The sequence below is a fragment of the Podospora pseudopauciseta genome (assembly GCF_035222475.1).
Source record: "Podospora pseudopauciseta strain CBS 411.78 chromosome 7 map unlocalized CBS411.78m_7, whole genome shotgun sequence".
Taxonomy (NCBI): Eukaryota; Fungi; Ascomycota; class Sordariomycetes; order Sordariales; family Podosporaceae; genus Podospora; species Podospora pseudopauciseta.
This window is the reverse complement of record NW_026946667.1, coordinates 2,106,882-2,128,865: the sequence shown is the minus strand read 5'-3', so window position 1 is coordinate 2,128,865 and position 21,984 is coordinate 2,106,882. Positions and strand designations below refer to the sequence as shown.

The 21,984-nt window shown below is 51.7% G+C and overlaps 6 protein-coding genes across 6 annotated transcripts; 2 read left to right on the top strand and 4 right to left on the bottom strand.

Annotated features, from left to right (window-relative positions):
• Positions 1-129: 129 nt before the first annotated feature.
• Positions 130-1,158, bottom strand: QC763_709410 (uncharacterized protein; the record flags this gene model as incomplete). The annotated part of the gene is made up of 2 exons (XM_062915934.1): positions 130-1,094; positions 1,119-1,158. 2 exons carry the CDS (start codon positions 1,156-1,158, stop codon positions 130-132), a joined length of 1,005 nt encoding a protein of 334 aa, XP_062761942.1.
• A 1,307-nt stretch (positions 1,159-2,465) lies between these two features.
• Positions 2,466-3,557, top strand: QC763_709400 (uncharacterized protein; the record flags this gene model as incomplete). The annotated part of the gene is made up of 1 exon (XM_062915933.1): positions 2,466-3,557. One exon carries the CDS (start codon positions 2,466-2,468, stop codon positions 3,555-3,557), a length of 1,092 nt encoding a protein of 363 aa, XP_062761941.1.
• A 1,213-nt stretch (positions 3,558-4,770) lies between these two features.
• QC763_0108550 (uncharacterized protein) lies at positions 4,771-9,043 on the top strand. The gene is made up of 2 exons (XM_062906472.1): positions 4,771-6,002; positions 6,063-9,043. The coding sequence occupies exons 1-2, from the start codon at positions 5,738-5,740 to the stop codon at positions 7,163-7,165; spliced, it is 1,368 nt and encodes a 455-aa protein (XP_062761940.1). The 5' UTR covers positions 4,771-5,737; the 3' UTR covers positions 7,166-9,043.
• On the bottom strand, positions 7,229-9,151 carry DUS1 (tRNA dihydrouridine synthase; the record flags this gene model as incomplete). The annotated part of the gene is made up of 2 exons (XM_062915932.1): positions 7,229-8,716; positions 8,780-9,151. The coding sequence occupies 2 exons, from the start codon at positions 9,149-9,151 to the stop codon at positions 7,229-7,231; spliced, it is 1,860 nt and encodes a 619-aa protein (XP_062761939.1).
• Positions 9,152-10,474: 1,323 nt separating this feature from the next.
• BNI4 (bud neck involved protein) lies at positions 10,475-14,946 on the bottom strand. The gene is made up of 4 exons (XM_062915931.1): positions 12,682-14,946; positions 11,593-12,571; positions 11,163-11,539; positions 10,475-11,108 (listed from the first exon to the last, which is right to left on the bottom strand). Exons 1-4 carry the CDS (start codon positions 13,747-13,749, stop codon positions 11,061-11,063), a joined length of 2,472 nt encoding a protein of 823 aa, XP_062761938.1. The 5' UTR covers positions 13,750-14,946; the 3' UTR covers positions 10,475-11,060.
• Positions 14,947-19,519: 4,573 nt separating this feature from the next.
• Positions 19,520-20,314, bottom strand: QC763_709360 (uncharacterized protein; the record flags this gene model as incomplete). Its single annotated transcript, XM_062915930.1, has 1 exon — positions 19,520-20,314. The coding sequence occupies one exon, from the start codon at positions 20,312-20,314 to the stop codon at positions 19,520-19,522; it is 795 nt and encodes a 264-aa protein (XP_062761937.1).
• Between the last annotated feature and the right edge of the window lie 1,670 nt (positions 20,315-21,984).

Below are 21,984 nucleotides of genomic sequence, written 5' to 3'. Positions count from 1 at the left end.
ACGCCCTTGACCTCTCTGCCTGCCTCATAAACAAGAACCAAACCTTTATGCCAATTTTACCAGCCAACACCCACCAAAATGCCCAAACCAGAATCAAAAACCCACCAAGCAAAAACGCCCCCCCAAAGTCTAATCCCTCAACCAAGCCCTCCTCTTCTCCTCCTTCCTCGCCCTCCTCTTCTCCTTGAACTCCCTCAGCTCCTTCTTACTCGGCTTCTTCCCCGCCCTCTCCGCCTTCAAGCTCCTCCCATCATGCATATTCGCCGCAGCATCCACATCAAAAAACGCATTCAACTGCCTCCTGCTTTTCTGCTCATCCGAATGCCTCTCGGCCCCCTGCTCCGGCATCTGCCACTGCCCCGTCTGTTTATTAAAGTAACCGCCCACAGCATACTCCGCCGGTGCAGGGGGGATAACACTCTGCTCCGCTTGTTGCTGCAGCGCCCTCGCGTTGACGGCATACCAGGCGTTTTCATCGTATGAGCCGTGAATGGCGGGGTTGTAGCCTCCTGCGATGGAGGTTGGGTTGGAGATGGAGGTAGGGTCCGTTTGGGAGGGTGTTGGTGCCGTGGGTGGGGCGGTTTGAGGGACGGTGGTGGATTGGCGGGGGTTTTCGAGCTGCCAGTGATTGCTGAAGCGGTTATAGAACCAGTATTGGTTGTCGTTTGGGTTCCAGTGGTATTCCCAGCCGTCGTCTGCCGGTTCGGGGGCTGGTGTGGGTTCGGCGGGGAGGGCTGAGGAGTTGTTGTTGTCTGCTCCTGGCAGGGGCTCGTTTGGTAATGGGGGGCAGTTGCCGGGGAGGGGCTCGTTGGGGAGTGGTGGGTGGTCGTGGTCGGCTTCTGATTCGGAGACTTCGCCTTCTTCGTCGGATGAGCTTTGTGATGGGGAGGGTGAGCCTTCTCTGGGGGAAGTGACTGTCTCCTCAGCATCTTTGGGGGAGCTGGTTGATTCATTGGGGTTTGGTTCGTTGCTGTTGGCTTCATCGGCTGGGGGAACAGCTTTGGCAGTCTGGTCCGCCTCTTTAAGGTCTGCTTCAGGCGATGTCTCTTGCTGGGGAGGCGCGTTTGCGTTCTCGATGCGCTCCTCTGGCGCAACTGGAGGCGCAACTGGAGGCGCAACTGGAGGCGCTGGAGACTCGGTCTCGGCTGGCGTCGACATGGTGATGTAGTGGTGCTGTCAATTGGAAGGGCGTTTTGGGGTTCGGAGTTCAAGAGAGTTGGTTGATTGTTTGCCGATCGTCCCAACCTTCTTGAGGGGAGAGCCGGGAAGAATGCGAGTTCGAAACGAAGGGAACAAGCTTGGAGTTGGAAAATCGAGACCCTTCAATCGCGCTTCCAGTGCATCTCTCGGTTTCGGTGGAGACAGGCGAGATCCAGAATCGCAGATCAAATTCCTGTAGCCGATTGGGTAAGGTATGGCTGCGGATAATTGCATTATACATGTTTGTCAGAAAAGCCCTGCTTAAATGCATCAGCCAATGACGGTGTTTTGATTGGACCATAAGCTAAGCTCTTTTGCCAAGCTCGAGGTGGGGATCACGAAAGCTTATTTCACTTTCTTCTTCAAACTCCTAACAAGTTAAGCAATTCATCACTTCAAGCTCGATGGTTTGTGTGCTTTCTCATGGCTCAGACAGGTTTTCTCCCACTGTATATCTCGCATCGACAGCACTCTCGGTTGTCATTTCCATGAAGGGACACGAGACCCGACACTCCTCCAGGCTTATGACATTTTCAACAATCTGGAACATGGACAACCAACCATCAATTCTCATCCTCAGGCCACGTTCCAGAATAATTGCAATCCCACTCTTCTCTCCCTACTAAATTGGAAAACATTTCACAGCACCGAACCCACGTTACGCAGCATCATGCCCGAAGTTTCTCTTTCTTCCCGTTCCTCCATTTTTAGGATCTCGGCCTGGCTACCCTTTAGCCGGATAAACAGTGACATCCACTATGGACGCCTTGTATGGAAGAATGCTGATCCTGGGGCCTGGTTCACTCTTATACCACACATTCGCTGCCTCGATCAGCTCAAACTGAAGCTGATTCGTCGGGGCAAGTGCCCCTGATACCACCCATCGAGACAGAGTGTTATTCAAGCCTGGATCCTACTTACCCAGCCAGGCATTGACCAATAGATTGAAGAAGGTTGTGGTTTGATCTTACTACAAAAAGTCTACTTGGGCAAACTTATAAGCTGGTCAAACGGCCCTGCCTGTTCCCGTCGGTCCGTAACGACTTGAAAACCGGTCTGGGATCTTGGCGGTATATGAAGTTCTCAAGCCACTTCTCCTAGCTTATTTTGCAAATACTGATGCATGAGTGCATATCTTCCTATTTCTTTTTTCTCCTAGTTCATTCCTGTGCCCTGTACTGGCTTAATTTTCATTTATATCACGTCATATTGCTTTACACGAAGCCTGTCATTCTCAAATACCCCTGGACTGGGGCGACATCGCAATGGAGATTCTAAGCCTCCTCCTTCTCGGCGGTGTTGTGGGAGTCAATGCACAACAAGCACCTCTCACCGAGGATTCCAGATGCGGTTGCTATCTCATGAAAGGCAATGAAACAGCATATTTCAAGGAACATCGCTTTTTCGACTTTCGAAACCACCACCACCACGCAAGCGTACCCCCAGTCATCACAGAGGTCAAGGACACATCCGACGCACCTATCACGAGCCCTTTCTTCAACTCGACCGAATGGACGGATTTCTGGATGATAAGCAACTGGAACAACAGCCATGGCATCCGCGAGGACTCTACATTGCTGATGGTCAACTCACCAAACAACGTCTACCTCGAAGCAAACCACGACGCTGACTCCTCCCCCAAATCATGGCTCTCACTCCGCACCGAGCGTCTCCAAAAGTTCCAAACCACAGCAGAGATAGAATCCCTCTCGGCAAAATTCAAATTCGTCTCCATCCGGATGTTAGCCCGCACGATTGGCGCTCGTGGTGCCATCACAGCCATGTTTACGTACCGCCACTCGGAGGACTACTACCAAGTACAAGAATCCGACCTGGAAATCCGCACCAGCGACCCCAAGAACGTGATTCATTGCACCAACCAGCCTTCTTTGGACAGTGAGGGGGATGTTGAAGTCCGTGCCAGCAAAAACGCCACCATGCCCAATGGGCTGGAGTGGTCAGATTGGGCTGTTCACAGGTTGGATTGGACGCCGAGGAGCACGACGTGGTATGTGAATGATATACAGGTGGCGAATATTGAGTTTCAGACGCCGAAGGATGTGAGCAATATTATTTTGAATGCGTGGAGCGATGGGGGGGAGTGGACGGGGAATATGACGGTGGGGGAGTCGGCGTATTTGCAGTTGCAGTGGTTTGAGATTTTGTATAACACGACTGAGCCGGAGAAGAGACAGGAGCAGGGGCAGGGTGTGTGCCATTCGGTTTGTAGTGTTGACGGGTCGCCGGAGGTGGGGAGGCCGGTTATGCTTTGGAGCAATGGGGGAGGGCGGGGGGCGGGGGTATTTACGGGGTGGGTTCCGGTGATGATGGCGACGGTGTTGTTTTTGCTTGCTTGAATAGGGGTTGTTTAACGGGTGTTTGGCGTTTGGAAGGAATTGTTTGGTAGTTTTATGTTTGCTAGATTATAGGAATCATGTTTATAAGAACAGTTCTGTCAGTTTATGATTTCGGTTGTAGGTGCAATGGGATTAACTTCGTCAATATCGCCTGCGGTAGACCTCACTCGGGCCTCAAGAACATGACTTTCTTGAAACATTCAACCCTCGCCATCAGGCAAGGAAGTCATAAACCAATTCTCGCTCCCAAAACATCACATACGACCATAGACAGCTGAAAATACGGCATCCCGTCCGCTCTGCCCGAGTCAAACAGCTGATCGCCAGACTAGTACTCAGGTGGGTGACCACTGGGGAATCCCTGGTGTTGTATGTTTTTTGTGCTTTTTAATGGTGTCCACTCGACTCCATTGAGATCTCTTGGCGTTCACCCCCCTTTTTGCTGCTTCTCTGAGCAGGTCAGGTATGATCACTAGCTGGGACTTCAGGAAAGAGAGGGGAATAGGGAGAGAGTATGATTACTTGACTGGAGAGGCAAGATTTTTTTTTTTTTTTTTTAAAAAAAAAAAAAAAAGAACAAAAAAAAAAACCATCAAGTTGACAGATGCTGAAATTGGCATGGAACGACAACAACGATGGCAAACTCAATATCATCAACACTCGCAGATAATTACCCTATTAATTCCAGACTAATAAACTGAAATCTAAGGTCGATGGGTTGGTTAGGTACGAGAAGTAGAGCAAGCAACAATGGTCAACAACAAAAAGCCCCGGCCGAAAAGTCGCCAAATATATTCAACATATGCAAAGGTACTACTGACTAAGTGGGAACAAATGAAGCACAGCCATCATCTTCCTAAGATAATATAGGTAGAAAAAGCAAAAGCTCACCGGTCAACCCCCTCAGCGTTCTGAGAGAGGTGGCTGGTTACGAAACCCCTCGAGAGAGGTTTGCTTTAGAATCGAACTTGCGGGCTATCGGTTGCAAGCCCCACGGCGGGGGGCGAGTTTTAACAGCCCTAACATCCTTACCATTTGACCTGATCACAAGGGTGCCCTGGTAAGGATATTGGAGCTGTTGGAAGGTACGTGGTTGTCCCTTCCCTCTCTTGCTTTGAATGGAATGGCTGCATCACATGACGACCGTGGGTTGTTGACCAACCCGTGCCTTCCCTCTCACAAGCAGTCCCTCTCGCTTCTTTCTGCCTTTTACGATCTCTTGATAACACACTGTTTGCTTACATCTGGCCAGCCATCCTGCGACAACAAGGCACCACCAATCACTCAGTTCAATCCTACAACATCGTCTAATCATGAGCCTCGTCACACCTCCGAATTCTGTCGGGAAGTAGCCTCTATGACCACTGAGAGGTGGTTATAAGCGCTATGTTCGACATGAAGACCTTGGCGCTGCAGTATAGCTGCCGTGTTGGAAGCAGGCTGGGTTGGCGCATGAGAGCCTTCTCTGACTTTCAAGTCGGGAGAGACGATTATAAGTGCAGTTGAGTATCCATCGCAACCCAAATCCATTATAATCCTCTTGAATTGTCTTTTCACCAACGCTTGACATCTGGACATCACCATTTCCCAACGGCCATGTCCTCCTCCCTCTACGAACCCCTTCATCCCACCGAGTTCAGGCTTCTCAGACTGTTACCACGCTGTAGGGAGAAAGACACAAGAAAAGCGGGAGGAGAGAAGGGTGCAGCCAAAACGAAAAGAGGAAAAGGGGGTAATAAGGGAAGAAAGTGGAGAGCCAGGGAGGGCAAGAAGGTCAAGAGTGCGGAAAACAGTGAGCTGATCTCCCTCAAACTAAAGACATTCCCGATCAGCAAGTGCCTAAGTTACCAAGCCCTTCCATACTGCTGGGGACCACCTGAGCCCAAACAGAATATACGAGTAAACAAGACTCGCCAGTTGGACATTTGGCCAGAACTTCACAAGGCTCTTCAAGTGTTCAGAGGCTTGGATGCCATCCGGCACCCTCAATGGATCTGGATCGATCAGATATGCATCAATCAGGAAGACGAGGACGAGGAGGGTGTCCAGATTGGAATGATGGGTGACATCTATAGAGAGGCGTAACTCATCACCATCTGGGCCGGTGACGGTGACTCGAAGATGGAAGAGAGCCTGGAGAAGACGAGGGAGTTCGCATTGCGATAGCGCGGTGTCCGCCTATGAGAACACAGGGTTTCGTGGTGCTGGGTATGTACAGCCGCCACTTGGAAGACTATGAAGCCCTCTTACAACGCCAGTGGTTTACCCGCACATGGACACTACAAGAGGTTCTCTTGGCCAGGAGTGCACGGCTGGTTTGCGGTTGTTCCATCAAAAGCTGGGATGAACTAGCCACCGTGTACTTGCGCTGTCCGGAAGAGTGCCAAAGCAGCATAGGTGTGGCTAGAAGGGCAAGCCTTGGATATGGGGCCCTGAAGCCTTTTGGTATGATTTCTGCTCTTCATTCAAGGAAGTGGTTAAGCCGTTGACTAATAAAAACGGCAGATACTCTTGTTCGCTGCCAGAAGCGGAATGATTCTCGTCGCTACGATCTCGAGGTGGTCACTCTTGTTCGGCAACGGGATTGCACCGAGCCTAGGGACAGAGTGTATGGAATACTCGGGCTCGTCAGTCCGGAAATCCGGACGCAAATTACTATCGACACCACACTTCATCATTGCACGGCATTTAAAGACTTCGCCAAGGCCTTCCTCAAGCATCATGGGCCTGATCTTTTCATCCTCGTTCCTGGACGGGTTGATGCTGGGCAAGAGTCAGAGTCAGAATTTCAAAGTGACACAAATTTACCATCCTGGGTCCCCGATCTAACCCTGCCTCCCCTCATGACACGTACTTGGTCTCGTCACGAAGCGGGGAGACGCTTCTCAGGGCTGACGCCGGAACACCCACTGTTCAACGATGATGATATTGCGATTCAAGTCGCAGGAATACACATGGCCACCATCAAGCAAGTTTACCCAAGCGTCGATATCGAGGCCTTGGCGCCCCAGCTGGATGCAGACCACAGGATGATGGAGAGATTGGGATTCCAGGGGCCTTCTTTCACTTCTATTGATCCTGCCAGAGCACGCCAAGACATTCGTACTTTGATACAGCGGACACACTCGCATTTTGGATACAATGCAACCCGTCATCTCGGCCGTGCCGATTTCATTCGCACTTTGATGGGTGGGCACTTGTACCCCGAGTGGCTCGGCGAAAACCTCGACCACCGACAACAATTTTCTCAGTTATTAACCGCACTTGGGTCATCATCTAGGGGCACTTCCGACAATGGTCTAGCCAATGGTCCAGCCAATGTATTTTTGACCTCCATGGCCGAGGCCTGGAAGGGCGCTTGTTTGGTTACTGCTACCGTACCGGGACGTGATGGTGTATCGGCGGGGATTGCGCCCATGACATCGGAAAAAGGGGACAAGGTTTTTGTTTTCTTTGGGGGTTCAACTCCTGTCGTTACGAGGGATTCAGGGGAGGGTGATGGAAGTTACAAAGTAATTGGTCCTGCTTATGTGGATGAGTTCATGGATGGAATTGCGTTTGAAGCCAGAAAGCCGCTGGAGAACTATGAGATGGTCACCATCAGGTAGAGAACCCACACCCAGCCCAGTTTGCAGTAATGATCATTTATTCATCTATATTCCCTCGAAATTTCAGCCGCTAACAAGCTCGCTCGTTTGGAACTCCGTTTGCTTCTCCAGCTCCTCTTTCACGGCCTCTACCACCTTAGCATCCCCCCCTTTTGTCTCATCGCCCTTCACCCTCTTCTCACCGCCGTTGGCCTCCTCCTCCGCTACCCGCTTCTTATCCTTCTTCCCCGGCTGAATCGCACCTCTAGCCATCGCCTCCTTGGGCAACGGCCGAATGATAGGCTGCACACACCACCAAGGCCTCTTACACCTCAAAATAGCCGTCGCGCTCGTCTCCGCCGGACCCATCTCCTCCACCAGCTTCTTTAACCTCTCTTCCTCCGCAGGATCCTCCATCGACTTCCCATCCGTCTCCTCGTACTCGATGAGTCCCTCCGCAACCTTCTTCTCAACCATCTTGTATATCCCCTCAAACTGCTCCAACTCTCCTAACCTCGCCCTAGCCAATGCATCTCTTACATCATGGTGCTTTGAGACAAAGTGCCGTAAGAGGTGGAACATGTGCGCCTGAAGGGCACCATAGTTGGGGTTACCGAATGCCTCTGATTTCGACCCCTTTTTCGGCGGGATCACAATCTCCTCCTTCATCCACTCCGTATCCATCCCCTTCCCAGGTACAAACAATGGCCTCCTCGCCGGTGGCTCACCCCCCTTCACATACTTGTGTAAAATATCCAGATACCGTCTAAAAACAGCATCAACCCTCCATCCCCCCTTCCCATCCCTCCCCCTCCAGAACTCATCCTCAAACGCCCCCGGCTGAGGCTCAGGCGCAAAAATCGCCGGGTTAGACAAGTTCCCCTCAGCAGACATAACCCCATCCGCCCCCGTAGCAGCAATACACTCCTCGATATCCCCGTGCTCCAGAACATTCCCGTTCGCAAAAATGACCGTCTCCGCCGGTAGGTTATCCCTCAAATACCGAATATACTCCCAATCCGCCACCCCCGTCAAATGGCTCTTCTGCTCCCTCCTCCTCCCGTGAACAGTCAATATACTCGCCCCGGCACTCAACACATTCTTTGCGTACTCCAGCGTCTTCTCCTTTGTTTCCAAAATCCTAATCTTGGCCGTTACTGGGATGGGAAGATTCTCGTGAAGGGTGTTGATCAACCTATAAATCAACTCCTGATCCTCCTGCAAGAAACTGCCGTAGTGCCCCTTTTTGGCGATACCTTGCGGGCAGCCGAGGTTGAGGTCTACCGCGTCGCAGTAGGGGGCGACTTTTAAGGCAGCAGCCAGCAAGTGCTGGGGGTCGTTGGCGCAGAATTGTACAAACAGCGGCCTGTCGCCGACAAGGGGGTTGCCGTCGAGCCAGAGGGTGGCGGGGTCTTTGGGGAGGACGCACTGGAAGTGCGAGTCGCGGTATTTGTTGTAGGGTGGCTTCGGAGCGTCTTGGGAGAACAATCGGGCGTGGAACATGGGGGTGTAGGCGAGGAGTTTTGACTGCAGCTCGGGGGGCATGAATGAGCGGGAGAGCATACGCCAGGCCTGGAAGCAAAAAACCATCACGTCAGCCAAAAATCAGTCATGAACAGAGAAGGGAGGGCGTACAAATTCGGACTGATCAACCATTGGCGCGAGGATATACTTTGGCGACCCGATACTCTCGTAGAACTCCCTCCCGTGCAACTTCTTCACCGTCGCCGCCGCTGGGGCATCTGTTGTCGGAGCCGTCGCCATGGTCGAGTACAACCCTCTGCTGCCAAAGAAGAAAGAAGAACCAGCCTGCGAGGTACCACCTCTCCCACCAGCGGCGTGGAGGAGCCTTCTTCCCAAAGTAAATAACGCCACGATTTTTTCCCTTCCCAAGTTCACCTTTTCCGTCGTCGTCGTCGTCGTCGCAAATCTTCCCTTCAATTTTCGTTGTAATCGCAAATCCGCAACCCCTCCAAAGAAAAAAAAAAAACAAAAAAAAAATCCCATTATCTCAGCCTTTCTCACCCAGCCAGCCCTGCAAGGCTGAACCCAGACTTCTTTGCGCGCCGCGTCTGATTGGCCTATGCACTTCTCGAGGCCCCAAGCACAGTTAGCTCCTCCCCAAACTCACACTGTCCCTCCTTCAAGACCCCTGAACGCACGGCACCCACCCCCACAAACCCTTTCTTCACACTTGTGCGCAGGCAGATCATTAAAAAAAAAAGTTCGTATTTCACAGACGAACCAACCCCCATACGGAGAACCGGACGCAACGGACACGCGGGGAGTGGGAGGACGCCGAAGTGGTAGTGTGGTCCTGCATACGAGAATGACTATTCATGCAGTACATATATATATATATATATATATATTATACTGGCGATCTATGACACCACTTGACCAGCCCACTCCCGTAAAGTGGTTTGCCTACACATTCTAAACACGGACGGGGCTCGGTCGTTTGCTGCTGCAGAGGGACAATCATCATACATGTGAAAGATACCGGATATCCCCAACTCGGGTCGTGATCACCTGCACACCATCGACAGAATTCTTCTTCTTCTGTTGTTTCTTTTTGTCCCCGTAGAACCCAATAGAAACAAATCCCATCTCGATCTTCCCCATCCCCATCCCCTCATCCCACTCTTCAGCCCCAAGCTACTGCAAGGTTCGCGACCGTTAGCCAAAAGCACCGCCAGCCAAAAAGCAAGGCAGGTCATCATCCAACGGCCAGTTTCCATTCGTAAACTTCAGGAAACTAGTTCCCACCTTGGCCCGGCTCGGTTGCGCCGTGCATACAGCACATCTATAACGGCCTCGCATATACCAAATATAAGCTGATGATAACACATCACAACCACTACTCGTCAAGCTTGTAAACCCATATATCCCATTCCAACTCGACAATAATATCTATCTACTTTACACCACCACCACCACACCCAGTAGAATTACCCCCACTCCCTCACCATCATCATCCTCCCCCATTCCGCAACTTCACACAAGATACACCTCAACTATCAAACATCCCCCAAAAAGCGCAAAAGAAAAGAAAAAAAATGATATATGTATTTTTGAACTTGTCTCTGAATGCCGAATTGACAAAAAAATCACCTCCACCCACCATCACCACCACACCACCATCACCATTACATCTTGTTGCCTTTTTCTCCCCTTACTTGCTTTGTGTTTTGTTTGTGTTGTTGATGTTGTTGTAGTTGTTCCTCTTCATCGTCGTCTCTTTCGTCCCTGTTGTTGTTCAACTCCCTCCATAGTTCACCACCACCACCACCACAACATCACGCCACTCCCCCTCCTCACAACACCATTCCCCCCCGGTCAAAACACCAGACACATCTATTAAAAAACTTCACGCTCTTTTCTGTCTTTCAACATCACTCATCACCCATCAACCCTAACACCTCTAGCCACATCTCTGCTTGTTAAAGATACAATTCGCTTCGCTTTCGCTGACAGACAGTACTCAACTCTCAACCACGTACGCACACACGCACACATCTCCCCACTTCGTTGAATGAACCAGAACATAATTTCGTTTAGGAAAATAAGAAAAAGGATCAAGGTGAACCCGTGGCCGTATTCACCTCCATACCCCGCTTGTAATTAAATTTCGCTGTGCTGCTGTGTGCCAGATTCTAGACGGAAATAAAGAGAAACAAAAAAGTTTGTCGAGATCAATGTGAGAACAAGAAAAAAAAGATTTAAATCAACGCCATGACACCTTACTATGCTTTGTCCCATGAGAGAGAAAAAAACGCCTGGGAATAGTGCAAATCCTTTGGTCAAATACACGACGGGAGGTCGTCTTCGCCGCCCTTGGTGCAGAAAAAAGAGAATCGAGCCGAAAGAGGTGCTGCTGTGCTTGAAAGGGGTGCGGGCCATTCGTCTTGAATCATTAGAAGAAATGCGTGTAAATCTTGGAGTTTTCGTGAACCTCCATCTCCTGGTTGGTTGTTAGCATCTCATGCATCGCTCGAATTATCAGTAGGAGACCCACCATCTTGAATGTGTTCAGCTCTTCCTTGATCTGCTGAGCAAGCATTGGCGTCAGGCGGTTGCACGTCGCGATGTCACCACGGCGATCGTACTCGCCGCTCGGCCATGTCTCAAAGGTGATGATGCGGGGGCTGAAGGTGGCGTTGCGCTTCAGGCTGCCCTGAGGGGTTCCGGGCGCGCTCTTGGTGTCCTGGCGGAGACGGAGGGCCGAAACAAAGTAATCCTCACTGCCAATGGCGACAGGCGCAGTCCGTCTGTGTCCTTGCTGCTCATCATTGGGGGTGCTGGGAGCGCTGGAGGTAGGGGAATCGGTGACGTTAGGAGCATGAGGCGGTTCTGTACCGCGTGGAGATGGGCTGGCGGAGCCATTGCGGTCTTCTAAAGCAACAATGTTAGCAACATGCCTCTTCACCGGAAAAGAACAAACGTACTCTTCAAGATGCCCTTTCGGACAGCAGCCAAGACCTCGGCACGTTCCTTCTCACCGCCAACAATGCTCTTTCTGGCTGCCGAGCTGTCTGTGCCTGTGCTAGATCGTGGGTCCGCTTCGAGTGTGGGTACATTGGCGGCGTCGATGGAATTTCGCTCGAGACGGGGGAAGCCGGTACCGCCACCGGCTTGCGTTCGAGGGTCGGCGTTCACATTGACACGCTCGCGCTCGGCCTCGACATTGACCATGGAGACGGTAGCTTCCATGGCCTCGGGCATCCTGGCATCGGCGGCCGGCACACCAATGATGGACTTAGGCCGGAAAAGGCCGACAAGGGAACGACCGCCCTTCTTCATTCCACGACCCATCTTCCGAATCATAATCGAAGCCGAGGATGCCGTTGATGAGATTGATAGGTTATCGGTCGATCCCGAGAAGAGTCTGCCGCCGTAGATGTTGCTGCCGATGCCAGCCTCTTCTTGTCGCTGGGCGATGCGGGCTTGTTCCGTCTCGTACGCATCCTCCTGGCTCTGCTCCTTCTGGAGCTTGCCTGGCCCATTCTCGGCGGCTTCGCTGTTAGCATGTACCGCTTTCCGGAACTCTGCCGCGCTGCCAAAGGAGAAGGCTCTCCTAAGTCTCGATGTCTTGTTCTTTGGCTTCCCTCCCTTCTCGTTGATGGCAGCCAGCTGCCTGGCGGCCGGACTCTCAACGCGAGGCGTGGTCGGCTTCACGGCCTCCTGAATCGCGCTGTCGGCGGCATCGGCCGAAACGCCATTCTCAGTCTCCGTGCCCATTGCCTTGGAAAGGGGAGACGAATTGACGGCACGCTTCGGAGTTGCAGCATCGGACGATGAACTTCGTGGGGGAATGTTGACCAGCCGGGGATAATCTTGGCTGTTGCCCGTCTGCTCAGAAGGCGAGGAGGAAGACGGGGCGGGGTTTCCGGTGGGGTTGGAAGCCTTCGCGCTGCGGTTGGCCGACTAAAGTGGTAGGAGATGATTAGCGCTGGTTGATCCAACCCCCAACATTGCCGCCATAACATGTGATTGGACAATGCAGCCACGAGATATGCAGGTCAGAAATCACTTACAGAAGAGGAAGCTCTGGAATTGTTGCTTCCAGCGCTGCGGCCAGAGGACCGGCTGTCCGAGCTGCCAAGACGGGCATCAGTAGTAGCGCTGCTGTTGTTTCTGTCGCCGGCCTTGTTGCTTCCAGCTTTGGCAGCTTTGTTGGGGTTGTTGTTCTTCTTTTCGGCCACCTTGGCCGATGCTGGTCGATCTGGACGGCTTGGTAGTTCCGGCTGCTTAAGCTCGGGCGGGGTCAAGGGCGTGGAAAAACCGGCAGAATCCAATGCGGGCAAGCTGCGTCTGCGAGTTCTTCTGGGTTCCTCTTGTCCCTGACCGCGGACAAACCCCATGTCGTCAATCGCCGACCCAGATACGGAGCCGATATAGCTGTTTGGCCTGTTCATCTGGTGCAACTGGGGAGTCCGCAGCATCACAGGCTTTTGATCCGATGCACTCCGAGTGTGGCCTGGACGCCCAGCGGTTGCCGTTTCCTGGGGCTGTTTCCCTAGGCCCGAGCCCGCCGAGTCAGAAGACCGCAACGCAGTTCTCCTGTATCTTTCCGGTGACACCCGCGGCGCCGCCTGTGCAATCGGTGGCGACAGCGATGTTCCGTTCATCTGTGATGCCTGCGCACCGGCTCTGCGTGTTCCTGATGACGGCAGGGCTGAATCATCCCGAGACCCGGCACCCGTCAAACTGATGGATGTCGTACTAGGCAAGTTTGTCATGGAGTTGCTGGCCGCGTACCGGGAGCGGGCCACACCAGGCTGTAGATAGTCCAGCGTCTGGATAGTCGGCACTGCTGGCGAGGATGATGTCCGGTGTGACCTGACCTGTTGCCATTGTGTCGTCGGATTAAGGCTGGGTGTGCCTGTGTAGGTATAAGGTTGGACAGACCCTGAGCCGCCACGGTACACCACAGGAGAAGCCACTCCTGTGGGCAAACCGTGGATACTATTTCTATGAGCTCCACCCTGAGCATATTGCGCATTCGACTGAACTGGCAGCATGCCCGAGGCTGAGGCCGGTCTGGTCTGAAGCATTGTGACTGTCCCAGATTGCTGTGGATATCCTTGTACCAGTGCGGCCATGATATCTGGAGATCTGTTCAGATCCAAGGCAGAACTAGATGGATGTTCTTGTTCAAAGTCTCGGAGAGATGAGCTGCCCGACGGTGCTCAAACTTTGACAAGCAGATTGCGAGGTTGAACGAAAATATTAAGGCAGGGTTTCTGCATGGAGTCTGTCAGTGAGACCATTCATCAAGAGGCTCGGGAAAAAGACAATGGCAAAGTGCGTAGCTCAACTGAGGACAGAAATGTGTGTTTGCTGGAAAAAGGCAAGGTGACCCCCACGTTGTTGTTTTTTGCAATTGTGCTGATCAATGGGGGGGACGACAAGTCCCAGCATCGAACTCACCTGCCAATTGCGTTGACAAGAACGGAGCCTTTTCAAATAAATCGAGGCCCCGTGTATGGTGGTACGAAGACCTTTTTTAACGATGGTGACACTATAGAACTGAAGGTCGCCCGGCGGCCAAAGAGGGAGGTAGATGACGTTGTCCGTCTCTGAAGAAGAAGCCCACTGTCACCGTGAACTTTCTTGCCTGGTCTGGCGGTCTCAAGCCCGGTCACAACCCGTCGGGAGTCGCAGGTTGAGGGAAAGGAGTATGGGGTAGAGGCAGTGCCGCGTCACGACTGACAACTGCAAATTCGGCCGTTACTGGAGACAGGACATCGGGGAGGGCCAGAATTATCGGATGGGAGTTGGGAGCAAGTTGGTCCGAGCAGACGGCGTGGTCAATGTTTTTTTTTCTGTGTGGTTCGTCTCTGCGTGAGGACAAATAGCGAACCGAGAACGAAAGAGATGCGTAGTAGACAAGCAAACAGACAGCCCAGAGACAAGATGCTATGAGACGACACGGGCGAGCGAGACTGAGATTTCGAGTTGGGACGTTAACGACAAAAAAAAAGAGAGAGAGGCCGAGAGGGGGAGCTTGTAGAAGGCGGACGCGAATCGAAAGGTGAAAGGGTGGAAGGGGCGCTTTCTCGAAACACGGCGAGGCACAGAAGGGCGAAGGTCGTGGTGTCGAAAAAAAAAAAAAAAAGGAAATTTCGTAATCGGGGGCCGGAGCGTGTCGTCGGTTCGGTGAGGTGGGAAAGAAAGAGTGATGGGACGGGAATAGAGGGGGGGATTGGGGGTAGAGGGGACTTGGGAATGGGATTTGGGTGTAGTGTGAGGAACCTAGGGAAGTTCTCCTCTGGTGTCTCCTGTCGTGGGCTGTCTGGAGGAGGCCAGACGTGCAGCGACTAGTTGAGACAGGGCAACGGCTTGGGACGGCGGTGCACGCCAGAACCAGGAGGGAACGAGTCGGCCTCTTTCCGTGCATCGGGCGCCGGCCAAGAACCAAGACACTCCACCCACCGGCTATTCATACAGTACAGTCTGACCTACCCAGACTAAGAAATCAATATCCGATCTAATTACCTACTACTACCGTTTCTCATTAGTATATCTTGACTTTCTGTTCGATTCATGAAATCTCAGATCTCAGTTTCAGCAACGCAAACTGTCAATGTAAACGGTGTCTGTCCTCACCCCACCTATTTCCAACCTCCTAAACCTCGGACCCAAAGCTCCTCCTCTGTTCCCTCAGCCCATGTGTTGATCCCCCCATCTTCGCCCATTGGCCAGCGATGGAGGAACGAGCATTGACCCAAGGCGCGCTAGCAGGGCCCATGCTGCAGGCCAAATGTCGCCGTGCAAGGGTGCCAGGGTCTTCCCATCTCCTTGCGACGAGCCCACCGAGGCGACTCTACACGGCTTTTGTGCATAAATCCATCCACGTCTCCTTGCAGAAGCTGCACTACGAAGTGCTCACAGAAAGAAGTTTCCCAGTTTATATGTTTCAAGCCGCTGCCTGTTGCTGGCTACTGTGTTCATCCTATTCCATCTCAGTCACTGCCTGGGAGGATCAACTGGAATGGAGCCGGAATTTATTCCTCATCGCCCCAGTGGATTGCCGGATGGACCACCGCCCCGTTCCAATTTCTCGTTCCGGTCAAACCGTTAAGCAGAGATAGTCTCTCTCTCTCTCTTCCTCTCTTCCTCCAAAGAGCAATGTGAATGTGTCAGCGGTCTGTTTGCCTGGGGAAATGCCCAGTCACGGAACCAACCTGCCCAACGTGGACAAGGCACCGGCCGTTGCTATCTCTTGTTTTATTAAGGTTATTATTCAATATTATCCCGCCGATATTATTTCCTTTCGCATATGCAATCTTCCAAGCTCTCTCTTCCAGAGTCGCATCGCATGTACACACTATAACCTCTTTCCATTCAAAAACCTGCAGTCACGCTCTCTTTTGGCAATCGCGCCTCGCGTTTCATTTCCACTTTGCCAACACAGTGTTGAAAGTCAAACCGTTCTCCACACCCACCGTTGATGGGCAAGCAAAGCTCCACAGATCAGATCAGGAAACTCAAGTCATGGAGACGGCAGGAGGTTTTAATGAGCCTCACTAGTTGCATGTGCAACTTGCAAACACTCGCACTGCATGTATAAAATAATGTTTTATACATTCACGACGATGATGACTGAATGCAGCAAGGAAGGCCCTCTCGGGTCGGCGATGGTGTGGCGTGGCGCCTGTCGCGTTCGGCCATCAACAACAACTTTGTTCCCCTTTTTCTTTTGCTTTCTGTGCAGTGCCGCTCGTGGACGGAGGAAGAAAAAGAGAGACATAATAAACAAGAGCCTCGCGATTTTCTTTTTCCCTTTATAATGCCAACAACAACAACACCAATAACAACAACGGCCAACAGCCCTACCTGCCAAGAGAGGCACATCTGAGGCTCGCTTTTCATATCGCTCTCTTGGACTTTACCAACATCATGACCTACTCCGCCCTACACTAAATTCTTCCGACTATCCCCATCATTTTCATTGCAAATCCACAACCATCCTTGACGTCGTCTCCTTGTGGGGCTTATAGCTATGCACTCCTGAACATTCAAGATCAATCAGACCGAGGCCTACCCAAACAACCCAAGATCAAAAAAGACTTTAGCCCAAGCCAACCTTTTTCTGAAGCTGAAGATAGATAACCCAACATCGAAACCGGGCAGAATGCCAACCCTTTAATAGTTTCTCCCAATATTTTCCCCGTCCAATCTCCAGAATAAGGGGGGCGCATCCAGCAGGCGTGCGGCACAAGATCTCCCGTTCTGAGAAAAGGATCAAATTCAGCGCGTGCGGCGGAGGCACGACAACTCTCCACACACAGCCCAGCCGTCTTCACAACAAATTGAATCTGGCTCTGTATGAATAGAGTATGCTGCAAGCTCTCAAAACAGGTTGGTAAAGAGTGGGGGGGACATGGTTGCACAGCGGGATCTGAAACTCTACCTTACAGAAACATATGCTTTCATGTAAGGCACTGTCAGCCAAGAGAATGTCCGTGATTTGATCCAGAGAGAGAGAGAGAGAGAGAGAGAGAGAGAGAGAGAGAGAGAGAGAGAGAGAGAGAGAGAGAGAGAGAGAGAGAGAGAGAGAGAGAGAGAGAGAGAGAGAGAGAGAGAGAGAGAGAGAGAGAGAGAGAGAGAGAGAGAGAGAGAGAGAGAGAGAGAGAGAGAGAGAGAGAGAGAGAGAGAGAGAGAGAAAACCAAGTTCAGTGTAAAGTGCGTACGTCAGTATGGAGGCAAGGAGGTCGGGTGTTGCAGTTGGACCCTGAAATCGAAAGAGTCTGTGTGCCCAATGACCTAGAGGATTGGTAAAGGCTGGCTTGTGAAGAGGGCTTTGAGTGACAAGCTCGAATATGCCTCTAGACGTCAGCTCAACCGTCATTGACTTCTCTAGTACAGCTATCTGTCACTGTCAACTTGTCACAAGAGGCTGGTAAAAGCGGCCGGACCAGCGGTTACCCGCTCGTCCCAAGCTCAACTTTGGGTTTTTGACCATCTGCATTTGGGTGAGTTGGGCATACACTATAATCCAAACGTTTTCAGTGTCCATGCGGGTTACGCCGTCTGAAATTTTTTTTTAAGCTTTTTTTGATGACGGGCCTTTTCATTCAGAAAGAGAGGAGAGTTCGTCCGGACAAAGATTCCTTCTTTCTCACCTTCTCTTTTCATATGAGACACGCACACCTTGACGCAAAACCAGAAAACTTGCCTGCAGATCAACCCGGCTTTTTCCCCTCTCGAAAACGAGGCTCTCTTGTCTCGGAGCTTTTCTCAATCCTGCTTACCTAAATGGTTGTCATCCAATGATAAGCTTTTGGCCTATGCAAGACTTCTGGAAGGATCAAGCAACGACAAGACGGAAACAAGAAGAGGCCGCGTTGCTTGGCATGGAAAAGCTCTAAAAGACATCGTTTCGGACGTTTGCTGGTCACCGCTCTTCTCTCTTGAGAGAGTGTGTGTTCCTGGAAGCGAGAGAGGTTGGCTTGGAGAGCTGTGATTTGCTGCGGCAATCCTTTCTCAGGACGGACAAGGCAAGCCACCCAGCGCTGTGATTTACGCTGTAAACGGGCAACATTCAAGGTACCGCTCTATATGATGCATATTGACCAAGCATTGGCCAATCATGACGGCGAGTCTTCGGCCGGTGTTGTGAAAAAGGTGGTGTGTGTGTCGGCGGCGAGCATCGAGCAGGGTGGGATGCTTTCGGGCAGGACGAGATGCGGCGTGTGGGCGGAAAGCCGTGTGACGGGACCAATGCCTGGCCTTTTTTGGCTCCTTGCCGGCGATGCTTGGTATACAGGCACCTTGGACGCCACTATCTTTGCTATCTTTTGACGTGAATGGCAAAGATCTCTTCCTCGGAAGCAGGCAGGGAAGCCACATGCTGGCCTGCTCGAGTGAGGTGGTTGGGATGTGCATTGTTGATGTCTTGCTCGAGGTGAAGAAAAAGCAAAGCGCCTCCCGAGCGGGCGGCGGGCCACCCCCTTGGCTGGTTGTGGTTGAGATGGTGTGCCCGTGCCGGGAGGCTTCGTGATTGGTTCAGGCCTGGTCTGCCACCAAACCACGAGTTGGCAATTGTTTGACAATGGGGCTGCCCTCTTTTGTCTGGCCCGCTCAGACTCTCGCAAGTCGTCGTCAGCCATGACAGACAGGCGGTGAATACGAATAGAAGTTGCGATCATTGTGCCGTGGTGAGGTGTTGTTGCGCAGTAACTGTGGTTCCCTTTGCTCGCTTACTCATCACTGTGTGGGGCAGATGCCCGCGAATGCCAAGCAAACGTTTCTTTCCCTGGTCCTTGACCCATGTTTATCAAGGTTCCAGCGGATTTTGAGAATCGAACGTTGCATGGTTGTTGTCGTGGGACTCGCTTGCAACCGATAGCATCAATTTAATTCTAAATATCTGGGGGTATTCATACAAACCATATCATGATAATTTATGAGAGTGGCTGTGAAAAGCAACGCTCAACGGCGTTGATATCGGATCTTGAGGCCGAGTCAGGATCATCTGGTGGGAGCTTGTGGCGGGGACTATGGAACAAGGATGGCTCTGGTTGAGACTCACTCATATTGGTTTGCAGTGCATCACTCATTGAGTTCATCTCATGCTGATATCACCGTTTGATAGGTCTAAGCACAATCCTATTCAACCCAATGAGCACCGGGACGTTGAGCAACTCGAGTCATTCATCCGAGATACATGCAGTTCATCCAGCGACGGCACTACACTTCTTTTCCGAGTTGATCACAACTCGAACCAAGATTTAGATCCCAATTACTACTATGCTTCAGATAGCCAGTTCCCATCATCCAGACACATTCGCGGCCCATAACCAACGCCAGTCAGAAAAAAAAAAAAAAAAAAAAAAAAAAAAAAGCCCATATCAACTCTATCCAAGTTCACCCAACCAGCACCCTCTCAACCACAAACCCCAACGCCTCCCCCCCATAAACTCCCCCATACCCCCCATGAACCTCCTCATCCTCCCCATCCGAACAAAACGGATCCCCCTCATCACAAAAACTCACCATCCTATCATCAAACACCGGACAGCTGAACCCCTCCGGTCGGGCAGCAAATCCTCCCACCCTCGCCGTCCCCTTCTCCCCCCTCCTTTTCCCACCAGTAAACCTCGGACTCCCCATCAACACCACCGCCGCAATATTCCTCTGCACCTCCCTCCTGACCAAAGGCCTCCCAACCCGTCCCCCATCTTCATCAGGTTTTCCTCGTCCAGTAAAATCATGAGGCACCCCGCAAAGCGCATCATCTATGATCTGCCCTCCCTGGCTGAACCCATGGAGGATGAGTATTGTCTCTGGACACAGGGCGTTGAATGTAGAAAGCCGTTTGATGACTGCTGCTGTTCCGGTTGTTACTGAGGCGGCGTATTCGGATGTGTTGGCGCCTAGGGCCGGGTAGTCTATTGCTTCGGCGGTTATGGTTGGGTGGGTGGTTGGGGGGGAGGAGTGGTTGAAGGTTGAGAGGAGGAGTTGAGTAAGGGTTATGGAGGAGCCGAAGCCTGGGGGGGCGGTGGTCTCACGGGCGGAGAGGATGTGGAGGAGGGGGCAGGGGCCGGGTTGTGGTGTGACTGGGAGTGAGGAGGCTGATGGGAGGGTGAGGGGGAGGAGGAGGAGGAGGAGGAGGAGGTGATGGTGGTGGTGGAGGTGAAGAGGTAGGCATGGGAGCTTCATGTTGTTGTGTCTGCTGAGGTGATGGTCAACTTTAAGTAGGGTGTGTTTGGTCTGGTGAAACTAATGAGGCGAGTATCGGTATCATTGGGAAAGATATGTACGGAAGGTAAAGGCGGTGCCTCGAGTTAAGGAGAAGAAGAGCAGGAAGGACGGATAGGAGGCAGCTTTGACTCTGCTCAGGGACCCTTGGGTGTTTAACCTCCTGACAGCCCACACAGACACCTACCTGCCCTTCCGTCTGATGTTTGATACTAACTGTGACAGCGGCACGGGATGTGCCATCCGCACGAGAAAGTCCTACCTTCTTGCCGTCCGCTCACACCTCAATGCAACGACATCTCGTGCTGCTGTGCTTTCGGTCGAATGGAGAATGCTCTTTTGTCATCGTGAACTCCCTGATCGCCATACACTGCATGACGATCCCAGGGTTCGGGAGTGGTTGTTGGCAAGGCGGTGTGTTTAGCCGCATTTGCAGTCACAAAGCTTTGATGTGTAGTGGGAGGTTGTCACAGTGGTATAGACTGCCAGGGAAGCTGTGATAGATGGGTCTGTGGGTAAGGTTAGAGTCAGCATGTAACATCCGGCCATTGAACATGAAGATACCATAACGCACGCTGCTTCGAGATCAGAATGAACAGTATCACCCTAGTATCACATCCCGTAAGCTTACAATAAACTAAGAAACCCTCAAGACCCCTTACCTTCACTCTTTTGCATTTCCCGTCCCGTTTGGACCTCCAAAACACCAACCGCAAATCACAAAATAATTCCCCGAGAAGCACTTTTTGCAGTGGTCCCCAACGTTTGAGCTTCCCATTTATCGCTAGGCACTTCCTCCCAAAAGCTTGTTCATTCTGAACCGGAAAGGAAGCCGGGTATTATGCGGGGTGTGCATCGTCAACTGTGTCGAGTTTGTAGATCATCTTCAATGTAACCTCGCAACTTTCCTTTTTTGGGCTGACGATGAGAAACGCTTTGATGGCGATGTTGGTTTAAGGTGATTACATTACTCAGCAGGAAAGGGGTCTTGGAGGGAGACTTTTATGGGATCGTGTTGGACAAGCTACTATGTCGCGAGAGAGTAGAAGTGTTGATGTAATTAGCTCTTGCTTTGCTTGAGTACTTCAAGTTGAATCTCGATGAACAAACTACGAAGGATAACTTTAGAGCAGGCTCGGCGGTGAGTTTGGAATTGGATGTTTTCGAGCCTATCATGTTGGAGGGCGTGTTTGGTGGAGGCTGTGCCTTGGCACCACCTTTCTTCTTGAGTCCTTCATCAGCATCAGCCACCTGCCCCCGAGTCTGTTCTCGAAACGCCACATTGGGAGAGATACATCCCTCACTTTGGAAGTTAGGGTAATGGTTTGTTCGCTCTGGGGGAAGCTACATGCAGGTATACGAAGCGTCGTAGCGAAATGGTTTATGCACTTGAGTGATGTTCCGTACTTTTCATCGAGATTTGTTGTGATATTGAGCGGGGAACTTCATGGGATTCTGACTGTTGCTGCTGGTATATTCGACATGCACCTGATGTAGGAAGGCTACCTTGGGTATCTTAGGTATGTGGTGGCAGTGACAGCACTGAATCACCACAAGCACAACGGTTGCGGGTCAAGCAGCAAGCTCAACTCACTCAAAGCCTTCCATAATAACAATGATTTTCCATGTCG